The following is a 12050-nucleotide window of genomic DNA, read 5'->3' as shown; positions in this document are numbered from 1 at the left end:
TTAACCCCTCGCCCCCAAGAGGATCTCATGCTGTTAGGTTCTGTAGCATTTTAGAGTCATTTCAGTAGTCCCCCTGTTGTGTTTTCCTCTGTTCACTTTCTAGAGGCTTTGCCACAGGGTCCTTTTCGGAGAAGGGCCGGGAAGGAAAGCGTTAATTGCACTCGCTTGCCTTTACCTGCGGCTCGTACTTCTCCACCGTGGCTAAGTGGGATGAGCTGTCATATCCCCCGACGGCGTAGAGATTGCCATCTGCAAAACACAGTCATGTACAGAGTCAGCCACGGAGCCCTCCACAAGGGCCGTATTATCGGCAGGGATGGATCCCGGCCTTACGTGCCACGGGTCTGGGCAGCCAGGAATGCAAGGGAGTGGCAGAGCAGCCGACAGGCAAACCTACACCAAGCAGCAGGACCCTCCCCCCCCCCCGGGGAGGATTTGCTCACAGAGCAGCTCATGCAGCTTCCCCCCCTCCCCCGCCAAGCCTCCGCTGTATGGGGGCCACATCTGGCGCAGGAAATCATTAAATATTCATCAGGCCATTTCTCTGCTGTGCAGCGAGGGCTCCGTGCCAAGAGAGCAGCCTGGGGAGCTTGCTCGCCTGCAGCCGCCCCCAGCCAGCTCGTTAAGCTTTATTTTTAGCTGGCGAGGCAGCGGTGGAAGGAGCAGCAGGTTGCCGGGGGGGCTGATCCATAACGCAGCGCCAGGCAGAGAGCACACCGCGGGGGGAGAAGCAGCGAGCGTGAGCGAAGGAGCCACTGAGTCAGCAGGGAGCAAGCGAAAGAGCAGAGACAAGAGGGGATTAATGTACGAGCAGCCCAGAATCTAGCACAGCAAGGAGCTACTCCCACAGCTGGTGCCATTGGCAGCACTGACACGCACCAGACTGATTTGTGCACGGGTGATTATCACCACCCAGCTCGCCCTGTATGGCGGTGCTCTCTGTTTATCCACAGAATAATCCTTAACTCTTACACAGATCATCCCTAGCTCTCAAAACGCTTTACAAAGGAGGACAGTATGGGATTATCCCCATTTCATAGATGGGGAAAACTGAGGCACGGAGCAGTGACATGACTTGCCCAAGGTCACCCAGCAGGCCAGGATAATAATACCATGGTCTCCCAAGCTCAGTCCAATGCTCCATCCTCTAGGCCAGTGCTTCTCAAAATTATTTGATCTTTGTGTCTGTCGTCATTTATCCCCCCCGGCCACACAGGTACATCTACTGATATATGCAGTATCAGTGCTTCACTTGAATCAGTTTCAGCGTCTCATTCGAGGTTTATTTTTTCTGTTGCACCAACGAGCCGTTGTAACGAGAGAAAAAGCAAAATGGCCATTGTGGTCCGGGCTTCCAATGAAGTGTGTAACAAACGGATTAACGTATAGATGACAACTCCTTCGTATAATGCTCGGCAAGCTTCACAGAAATCCACCAAAATGCACAGCGCCAGCTGAGGACGTGACATGTCTGGAGGAATCGGTATTGCTAGTTATTCCTTGCTGGGGGTAAAATGTGCACAGGAAGTTTCTTTTTCCTAAAACTTCTCACGCCCCCCAAAAATATGTTCTGCACCCCCAGTTTGAGCACCTCTGCTCTAGGCCAGTGTTTCTCAACCACCATTCTGTGGACCGGCGCCGGTCCCCGAGATCTCTCTGACAGTTTAGGAAGGCAACAAGCTGGTCCCTGGTATCAAAAAGGTTGAGAAACTGCTTTAGGGCACATGCTGCCTCCCCACTGCCGGCTTCACACATGGAGTGGTCCGCTCAGGAAGCGAGGGGAACCAGCTGTGCCCACACGTCATTCCACATGGGTCACCGGCCAGCTGCCGGACTTCCAAGGCAGGATTGCTCTGGCCTGGAGGTAAAGCAAGAGGGAATGGGGTCCAGAGTGAAAGTCAGAGACTGGGCTGCATCCTCAATTGTGATGGGCTCTCAGGGTGACCCTGGAAAGTCATTTCCCGCCACCCCTCGGTGTCTCTGTTTACTCATCCATCAAATAGCGATTGTGATGCTTGTCTGCTTTTGCAAAGCGCTCAAATCTACGCTAGGTATGTGCAAAATGTTGGTACTTATGACCTTGTGGGGAAAGGCCCAGTGTCCCATTACAAGGATCACTGTGCGCACGGGGAGACATTTCAACGTAAAGGTACATATGATATCAGACCACTATTGTTATGTTATTTTGACCACTAAAAGCCGGCTGTATCCGGACAAGGGTTATTATTAAATTTATTTAGATCAACGATGCACCCACTCCCTGTGGGGTCATCAAGCCACTGAGAATTTTGCTGCTCTAGAAAAATCAACTTTTTCCTAGGCTGCAGGGAGTGTTTTTGACAAAAACCTTCCAAACACAGCCAGTAACTGGTCTTTGCACCAGATGTTATTTTAAAGAGAACAATGCTACTTGCATTCAGTTGGGCCATCTGGTTTGGGCTATGCCATTTCACAGTCCCCGCTACACCTCCCCAACTCTTGCCATAGGCTGACACGAAGGCACGGCCCATGGACTCCAATGTTTCAAATATCCATTGTCCCACCTTGAACCCAGAACCCCTAGGTGGATGCAGAGAGATGGCCTGACGTGGAGCAAAGCTTGCTAAGTTCTGTAGCCCGTTACCATTATTAGAGTAACACCGACCTAGAGGCCCCAACCAAGAAACCTGTGGTAGTCCAATACACGCAGTAAGAGACAGTCCCTGCCCCAGATCATATGGTCTGCTTAGCTTATAAGTTGATTAAATGATTTTCCCTCAGTCACACAGAGGGTCTCTGACAGAGCTGGGAACTGACTCTCTTTCTCCACAGTCCTGCTGCAGAGCATTAACTCCACCCTCCTTCCTGTGCATGGAGCAGAGCTGCAAACCTGCTCCATTCTGTGCCCGGTAGGCAGTGCTCTTTGGCTCCCAGCACGTGGTCACTGGGGGTCCCAGCAAAGCGCGGTGGCCTGTCACAGGCAGCAGTCAGAGAATGGGGCTGCAGCTGATAGGAAGCAACGTGCAGGACTAGGCAGAGGAAGGGGTGAGAGGTGACAGAGCCTGGGAGAGCCAAGCAGATTCCACCGCATTAGTGACGCACCTAGTGTTGCCACCCGGACGTATCGCCTCCTGGTGCTCATGGCAGCGATCGAGGTCCAGGTGCCCGTCAGGGGGTCGTACCTCTCGGCGCTGCAGCAGACAGAGACACAGGAACATTAGCAACACTGGAGGGTCCTTGGGGAAACCCTCTGATGCAGCCCTGAGAGGCGACCGAGGACACCAAGGGGCACCAGAGTGAGGCAAAGAGCTGCTATGGATCAGAAACCGACTCAGGGATGGGAGCCAGAGGGCAGGAACAAGGGGCCGTTTCCCCATCATGTCACAGGGTTAAGACCAGGGTCCCCTGAGGGGCAGGGCCAGGACCAGTGGGGTTTGCGTCTCCACCAGGGATGGAGAAGAGGGGATCGTATTTGCAGCGGACACGTGATGTACTTGTCCAGACTGGACAAGGCTGCGCGGAGCTTCAGGAGGACCCAGGGGTGCCAGGTGAATGGGCCGATGGAGTTCACTGGCCAAAGGGCAGGTTGGTCTTTCCTGGAGGGCCAGGGAACTAGGATGGGGTCAGGGTTAGAGACACCCATGCAGGGCCCTGTCAGCAGCCCCACAAGCCTTTGGTCCCTTTGGCAGCTGACGAGCCATCAGGCCTCCAGGAGGGCTAGGCTATGCATGGCCTGCCCCCCCGGAGCAGATCTTGGGGACAGCCAGGGTGTCTCAGCCACCCAGGGGGACACGGACCCAGGAAATCCCCCTACCTGTTCAGACATGAGGCCCCGTCATATCCCCCTGCTGCATAGAGGAGCCCGTGAAGCGCCGCCACGCCCAGACAGCTGCGCCTGGTGCCCATGGACACCTCCGGCTGCCAGGAGTTGGTAACCGGGTCGTACGACTCCACTGTGGCCAGGTCGGAGGTCCCGTCGTAACTGCGGGGGGATGGAAGAGCGTTAGGAGGCTGGGGAAGCCAAGCGGCAGGGCTGGGAGCTGGGACTCCACCCCAGCCTTCGGGCTGAGCACAACTTAGCCTCAGGTTGGTGCCCAGTCCAGACGTGGGCCACGCTCTTCTCACAATCAGGCCCGTGCAGAGCATCAGCTAGTCGCTGCATTTCTGGCGGGTTCGATCCCCACATTCCAAACCCGTTCCGCCCGCCTACCCTTCTCACCCCCTGCAGGCACGATGCAGCCCCCAGAGGGGCTCCCAGCCACTTAACCGAGTCTGTGTGAATTCACAGGAAAGGCTGAGGGGGCCGGGGGCCTGGGTCGCACCTGAGCCAGGTAGTTACTGTGCATTGAACATGTCCCTGAGGCTGCATGAAATTAGCAGGGCAAGCTTCCCTTGCCAGCTGTCTCAGCCCTAACTGAGCAGGGAGAGAAATGTACCCACAGGCGAGAACAGCCTCCGTCCCCTCCGCTGGGGCCATGAACAAATGGTGTCAGTTCGCAGCCAGGCTGCCACTGCACAGAGACCCAGCAAACTCACTCCACTGAGCAGCAGTGAGCAGTGGAATGGCTTCCAGTCGTTGCTCCTCTGGGCTGGGTTTGAACCTGTGACGTTTCCCATTACCACTTCCAGAGCCCCAACACACAGCTGTGGGCAGAAATGTCCCATGGGCCCAGCCTTTGTTCTCCGACCCCAATCCAGAGGGGTCCCACCCCAGTGCCAGCATCCCCCTCTCCGCCCAGCTCAGTGATCTGCTCTCCTCCTTACCCGCCCACAGCATACAGCTTGTTTCCGATGGCAGCCACGCCCACCCTGGCCCTCCGGGTCGACATGGAGGCCACCATGTGCCACCGATCCGTCCGCGTGTCATAGGCTTCGCAGTCTCCGTGGATGGCGAATAGGCTACCCCCACCTGCAGGGGGTGGTGTCACAAGCAGAACGAGTGAAGGGCAGGACCCCTGGGGTTTCCAGGGAGTCATTGGGCAGGGGGCAGCCATGGACATACCCCTCTCTGAGCCCCAGCTCTGCCCAGGAACCCAGTGACAGGCCCTACCTGCAGCCCCTTCCCCGAGGGTGGGACATATGCCCCATGGGAGGGAGGTGATGGGCCCCTCCCCCAGGCTGCACAGCAGGCTCCATATTCAGACCCCCCCCCCCGGCCTGTCTGTCCCTTACCCACGGCGAAGAGCACGGTACTAGCCCCCTCGCACCGCCGGGGCCGGGTCCTGCTGTTGCCGAGGACCCCTCTTTGCTCTGGCATGAGGTGGTACTTGAGGGCCTCGATCAGCAGGTCCTTGCACTCCGAGTGGTGCCGGACCAGGAGCTCCGTGTCCACATGGCTCATCAGGAAATCCCGGCTCAGCAGGGGCAACCGGACGCACTTCATGAGCTGCAGGGTGGAGGGAGGGGAGAGACAGTGCTGAGTCGGTGGAACAGAGACAGGTTGGGGCAAAGATTAGCGAGGGCTCCTTTACCAACCCCAAGAACCTTGGGACCTTGACTGGACCCGATCCCCCTCCTGCCACCTCATCGTCCTCCTAGTGGAAGGGAGGGCAGGCTGCCCCCCAGCATATACCTGGCAAGTGCAACTTGGGATGCATATACTCCTATTTGCATATCATTTCCCAGCATTTTCTGCAGGCTTGCAGCTAGTTTCTTAGCAGGCCTGGTAGCAAAGCTCCCAGAACAAACGGAAAGGTTGCCAGGGTACACACAGGTGCATTTTTCCCCGGGGTTTATTAATAAGTGCCAATATTCATACTTGCAATGCCACAGGTATCCACAAGAGGGCATGCAAGACTCATGCAGAGCTAGGGCTATTCTGGGAGAATCCCTGTAGGAAAAGGTTTTGTTATTCCTGTCTTGCTTAGGCAGGCGACAGGTCTGTGGTTAATTTGCTCTAGTCACAGGCACAGAGATCAGAGCGCTAGATAAAGGAAAATCCAGACTAAGCCATTTCAGACTTGCCAAGTTTGGCTTTTCAGAGCAATCCTGAAAACGCAGCTCTGGAGAGCAAAGTCTACCAGACAGACTAGTCACCCTCCCAACAGCCCTGCTGCCCCACTGACGCCTGAGCTCTGCCACAGATTCCTCACATGATCGTGGGCATGACGCAGCCTCTCTGTGCCTCAGTCTGTAAAATGGGGTCATAGCACCAGCCCTATCACAGTGTAGGGGATTTTGTGGGGCCATATTTGAGGGTTTTAGAAATCTTCTGATGTGAGATGGGAACTAAAGAAACCCCAAGTATGATCACATTTCTCTACATATGGAGGAAGATAGTCTAATGACAGGGCACAGGACTGGGACTAAGGAGACTTGGGTTCTAATCCAGGCTCTACTGCAGATTCCCTGTGTGACCTCAGGCAGTTACTCAACCTACCTAGCTTCAGCTCCCCCGTTGTGAGATGGGAATAACACGTCCCAACCTCACAAGGCTGTCGGAAGGATACAATGTGAGTGTGAGGTGCTAGGGGAGACTAGGATGTGGACACTCATGGGACTCAAGCCCCTGCCTTCTAGGTCAGCATGAGCCTCTATTTGCAGTAGGGTGCACCGGAAGGAGCCAGGTGCTATAACCTTGGGAACCCAAGCTCCTGTCAGACCAGACCTGGGCCAGTCCCTAGTGGCAGCAAGGGCTTCCAGATTGCACCATGCTGGGAAACGAACTCATCTCAGTTAAACGCCACCAGGGGGACAGAGCAGAATTTGGCCTTGAGTGGCTGGATTTGAGACTTTTCTTTGGCTTCCCCCAACCCTGTCTGATCTCACAGCCTGCAGGCTGGAGTTCCCAAGGATGGCAGTGTCATAAACAGATAGCTAAGGGTTAATGTCTCTTTCACCTGAAACACCTGACCAGAGAACCAATCAGGAAACCGGATTTTTTCAACTTTGGGTGGAGGGAATTGTGTGTCTAGGGTCTTTGTTTTCTGTCTGCCTGCTGTCTCTGAGCTTTGGAGAAGTAGTTTCTGCTTTCTAATCTTCTGTTTCTAAGTGTAAGGACAAAGAGATCAGATATAACAGGCAGGGGTGGGGGTCTCCAGCAGGCTTCAGACCAGGTCAAATCCACATCCATCCAGCACTTACACTCAGAGCTGGTGAAAGCCCCCTCCCCAGCGATGATCTGCATTCCCAGCCAGCTCACCTACCCTTGGGACGTGCTGCCTCCTGCTGTCCACGTCGTGTTTGACCCAGCTCAGCACGGCCCGGTACACCTCTTCCTCGGATGGCACGTTGAGGCTGTCACTAGAGATGAGGTCTAGCACCTGCAGAGGCGAAAGGGAAGGCCAGCTCAGCTGTCACCCATCATGGGGAGGGAGTATGGCAGGGAACATGGACACACACACACACAGCCCTGAACCAGCAGAGCTGCACACTCGGAGCCTTCCCACACTTCCACAGCCTGTGGGTAGCGCAAGGCTGGTGTGTGCATACTGGAATGGAAAGGTAGCAAGAGCAGAGAGTCAGGACTCCAGGGTTCTGTTCTTGGGTCTGCCTCTGACCTGCTGGGCGACGCTGGCCAAACCTGTGCCTCAGTTTCCACGTCTGTAAAGTGGGCAGAACGAGGCCAACCCGCCTCCCAGCTGAACCCTAGCACTGACTGGCTAGGGCTTGCATGCGCGCCGATAGCAGGAGGGGCAATGGAAGCCCAGAGTGTCAGTGTAGGCACCGTGGCAAGGGGCAGGGCCTGATTCCCTGCTCCCCTACACTCGTGCAGCTCACACCAGTCACCCCTGAATTACGCTGTGCAAGAGGAGAATGAGCCCCCCGAGCTCTAACTGGTCCTTTCCCCCGATGGATCTGCTGCGGCAGAGCCGGGATGTGCAGATGGCAGGGAACAATTGGCAAGTGCAGAACCAGGCTTTGGAAGGCAAGCTCTCCGCTGGGCTGCTTGCCTTGCTGCTGGCCGAGGAGGGCTTGGAGCGAGATGAGAGCTCCAGGGGGAAGCCCAGGCCATGCTGGGCGGTAAATAACCCAAGAAAGCAAAGCCGGAGACTGCACGGGCTGCTCAGCATTCCCTGGAGGGGCGTTTCTGAGCCTTTGTGACAGCAGGCTCTGCCTGGCGGAGGCTCCGAGAGCGCCGGTGCTCGGAGAAGGTGGGGGGAAGACACCTGTGAGGCTCTCTGGAGCAGTTGCTAGGAGGCCGGTGAGGCAGGAAGAAGGGGAGGGATGGCCCCTGTTCGGGGGGCAGCCAGTGCAGGCTTTTTCCATCTCCAAGCCTCTCCGTTTCCTCCCCACCTGGCGGGAGACCCTGCTCCTCCTGGCTGCCCTGACCAGGCCTCACAGAGGAGATGCTGCTTTATCAGCCAACCCACCCCTCTTGGGCTCTTAGCCAGGCCAGCTTCCCTCACCCGCTGGTCCCAGGGCTCAGCGGAACCTGTTCCCTGCAAACCATCCCCTCTGCCCACTCTCCCCACCCGGGCCATGCTCCCTCTCCCACCAGCCCCTCAGGGATGCACTGCAGGTGCCCTTTGCTGGCGCATCCCCGGGCCGGGCACTCCAGACAGCAGGGGCTGCAGATCTGCAATGGAATCAGGGGCAGAGGGCCAGGAGACCCAGTAGGTTCCCTTCAGTTCCTCCTCTGGGGGGAGCAGGGCTGGCCCCTACCGTGCACCATGTAGCCCTTTCTCCAGACTACATGGTGGAGGGGTAGGAGTTGGCTGCACGTGGGTGGCAGGAGATGGGGACAGGGATGTTTCCACACCTAGAGGTACCATCTCCCTGGGGTGTTCGGAGGGCACGATGGGGTCGTTGCTCATGGCATGGCTCCACTCCCCCACCATACGCAGAGGGAGATGGTGAATGATCCTACGGGAGGTTCCCGGGGCCGGGCCAGGCCAGCAGCGAGGAGACGTGGAAAACGTCTGAGTCACTGCAGACCCGTTCTGTGGCGTCCCCATTGAGACCCGCTTGGGCCCTTTTCTGCCTGCATCAGCCCTCCCCCAGCTCCAGGAACGGGTAGTGCCTGGTACAGATCCCTGCCCCGAAGTGGGGAGAGGGCAGAGAGAAACACAGAATGGCTCGATCCCCCACCTCAGCCCCACAGTGACTGTCCTGGTGAGCAGGGTCCCACCAGATGCTTTGCTCACCCACAGAGCTCAGCTACCCCAGGGACTTTAAGGGGTTAAATCTGCACTGGGATCACTCCCCCACCCCACCCCCCCCGGCCCCGGGAGGAGTTTGCCTTCCTGAAAGCTTTCACTGTAAAGCCGGTATTAGGTGCTGCCAGACTAGTGGGCAAAGAGCAGGACTCGGGGCGGGCTAGAAACAGTCACACTGCAAGGCACTAGGCCAAGCAGAATCTCCTTGTACCAGGGCCAGAAATGCCCCAGCAGCCTCCTGAGCTGCCCATCAGCTTGAATCTGAAGCTGCACCCCAGGGCCAGATGTTCCTCTCCCTCCTGTGCGCTTCGCCCCCCCCGTCTCCCCAGCTGTGGGAGGAGAGTGCTGAGGTGGCCAGCCCCCTCCGCGGGGGCAGCGACAGCCGGTTCTGATGAGCCTCAGCGAGCTCAGACAAGCCCGCCAGCCTCGCCCTTCAGTGTCACGGGAGGGAACCAGCAGCCCCGGCTGCTCCCAGCCACAGCCTCCCTGCTGTGGGAGGGATACGAGTGTGCGCACACACGCTTGTGATCCACACGCTGAGCGAGAGGCAAAGGGAGGGCTAAGCAGCTGCTGGGAGGAACGGGGACATGGTCTATCCTCCCTCCTTCCACTCTCACAAAGTCTGCTGCGCCGGCCCCGTGCCAGGAGCCACAGGATCCATTAGCCAAGCTGTAAATTAAACATTGTGGCTACCTGCCCTGAAAAGCAGCCCCTGCCTGCAGCAGCAACGGTTTGTAGGCAAGTTCCCCAGTGGCCACGCTGCTTTCTTCTCGGCCTGTATTTCCACAGAGTGGGCAGGCACTGGCTGCTCTGGAGATGCCCGCCAGGTAGACGGCAGCACCCGCCTTAATCCTTCTTGCTTTATGTCCCACTTCCTCCTCTCTTGGGGGGTCACGCTCTCTTCCTGGCAGCAGCCCCGCAGAGTCCTGCAAGAGAGGCGGCCTGGGCACAGCCCCTTCCCTGCTCTCTGAGCCTGCTCCCTCCCAGCACCGGCTCCTGGGATTCCTGGAGACACCCGTCATGCCTTCCTCCTGCGGAGAACAGCTCTGAGCCTCTCTTAGGGCCCAATCCGCAGACTCTCGCTGACCTCCGGGAGCGCTGGAGGAACTCGGGCGGTGCTGGGTGCCAGGCTGAGGCCTGGATGGAGTAACACAAACCAGCCCCCATCCCGCCTATACATGCACCCTGGCCATCTCCTGCCAGCATGGCATCCCCTCCCTCCCCACAGCAGCTGGCAGACCCTGTTCCATTGCGAGCAGCTCTGTGTGGGTTAGGGCCTGAACCAGAGGGTGTGCGTGTGGGTGGGGGGCTGAAATGCATGATCCAGATCCTACCTGGAGGGGATGAAGACACCATGGTAAAGCAGAGGTGACCTACCAAGGCTAGTGGGCAGGGTGGGATGCCCCAGCGTGCATGAAGCATCATGCCACGCTCTGCACCTCGAGAAGAAAGTCAGTGGGAGCAGCGCCACAGTGCAGACAAGAGACACGAGGCCTCGAGAGGGTCTGACCTGCTTGAGCGGCAGCAGCATGAACTCCTCCGTCTTGGACACCTCCACAAAGTGCTGGAGGACGTACTTGTGGGCGGACTTGAGCAGGTCGCTGCAGGAGTGCGTGTCGGCGAAGCCCCGGATGCCCAGGCAGTTGGACGGGTCCAGCTGGCTTAGCAGGAACTTGCAGCAGGCATCCCGCACGCCGTTGAGCTGGAGGAGGCTGGCGGCTGGAAGCAGCGTCTGCGGGCAGACAGCAAAGTGTCTGAGGCTGCAGCCCTTCCACCACCTCCATCACTGCTTCCCACGGAGACGCCCCAGCATCCCTTCCTCCTCAAGCAGGCACCTGTGCTTTCCCCACAGAGACAGGGCCAGCTGTCAAGCGATGCCCTGGCCTGGGAGAGCCCTGGGATACAGGTACCAGGAGAAGAGCTACGATCTCGGATCCAGAGTACAGCCCATGGGCCAAGCACATCCCACAGAGAGTCCCACTTGGTCCCATTGACCCACTCTCGGACAGGTTCCTCTGTGGCTTTGCACCTGTACGTGGCTGTCTGGCTTTCTCAAATACAGAACGCAGGAGGGCCCTTCACCCCCCAGGGGACGAGAGGCAAAAGAGCCTACAGAAAGATTCCCATTAACCTCAATGGGCCTGGAACAGGCCTTACAAGAGGCAGGTGGAGTGGCAGCTCCCAAACACAGGGCTGAAGCACCCGCAGCTCTGCAATGGGTTCTCCAGGACACACCCCCCCCCCCGGCAGGTTCTGGGTGTCACAAAAAACAGCTCTATCCTTTCTCGCCAGCAGCTGGGTCCCTATAAAATGAATCAGCAGCCACAGAGCGGCTGCCGGCTATTTTAGCTGAGTGCCCCGAATTCTACTCTTTGTTCTGAGCTGGAGGGAGGCTGCATGATGGACGCCCCATCCCTCGCAGACCCTCACAAATATGGGATGGGATGGGGTAGAGGAGGGTCACATCAGGCCAGCCCAGGGAGCAGAATTTGGAAACACGCGAGAACAACAACAACAGGTTCCATGACCAGCTGTCTTGTTCTTTCCGGAGAAGGCCCCTGGGCTGTGTGATTCAGTTACAAAGAGCTGAAGACTCAGGGCCATGGGATCAGGGACCAGAGAGGAAACGGGAGTCTGAAAGAAAAGGCAAAGTTGCTTGACTCTGATTTTCTCTGCTCCCCCTCCCTCAAATCAGTACAAATTTAATATAAAGCTTTTGCAAGTTTTTCATTCCGAAAGACAAACAGACTCTTTCCTGGCTGCAAAGATCCTTATGTTTTTGAACTGGGGGAAGAAGGAAAAGGACAGTCGTTTTGTTTGATTTCAAGGAGTAGCAAAATGTAAGAGGTCGCAGCCCCCTCCAGCTCCCATACACAGCTACAAAGGCTGGTGCAAGATTTCGTAGGAAACTAACTTTTCAGTTCTGCATATGTAGGCCAGGCTGCACCTATGCTAGATGTCTTCACTAAGGCA

The 12050-nt window shown here is 57.2% G+C and overlaps 1 protein-coding gene across 3 annotated transcripts in view; it reads right to left on the bottom strand.

Annotated features, from left to right (window-relative positions):
- The window catches only part of KLHL17 (kelch like family member 17), a 35343-nt gene that overhangs the window by 3987 nt on the left and 19306 nt on the right, over window positions 1–12050 (bottom strand). For all 3 annotated transcript variants that reach the window (XM_030537650.1, XM_030537652.1, XM_030537651.1), the window contains 7 exons: window positions 10588–10809; window positions 7125–7241; window positions 5152–5365; window positions 4744–4888; window positions 3794–3961; window positions 3082–3170; window positions 176–249 (listed from right to left, as the gene is read on the bottom strand). In XM_030537650.1, the coding sequence (XP_030393510.1) occupies window positions 176–249; window positions 3082–3170; window positions 3794–3961; window positions 4744–4888; window positions 5152–5365; window positions 7125–7241; window positions 10588–10809 (1029 nt within the window). The remainder of the gene's footprint in view (window positions 1–175; window positions 250–3081; window positions 3171–3793; window positions 3962–4743; window positions 4889–5151; window positions 5366–7124; window positions 7242–10587; window positions 10810–12050) is intronic.

The sequence above is a fragment of the Gopherus evgoodei genome, chromosome 18 (genome assembly GCF_007399415.2).
Source record: "Gopherus evgoodei ecotype Sinaloan lineage chromosome 18, rGopEvg1_v1.p, whole genome shotgun sequence".
Taxonomy (NCBI): Eukaryota; Metazoa; Chordata; order Testudines; family Testudinidae; genus Gopherus; species Gopherus evgoodei.
The sequence above is the reverse complement of the archived record's forward strand: the minus strand, read 5'-3'. Positions and strand labels throughout refer to the sequence as shown.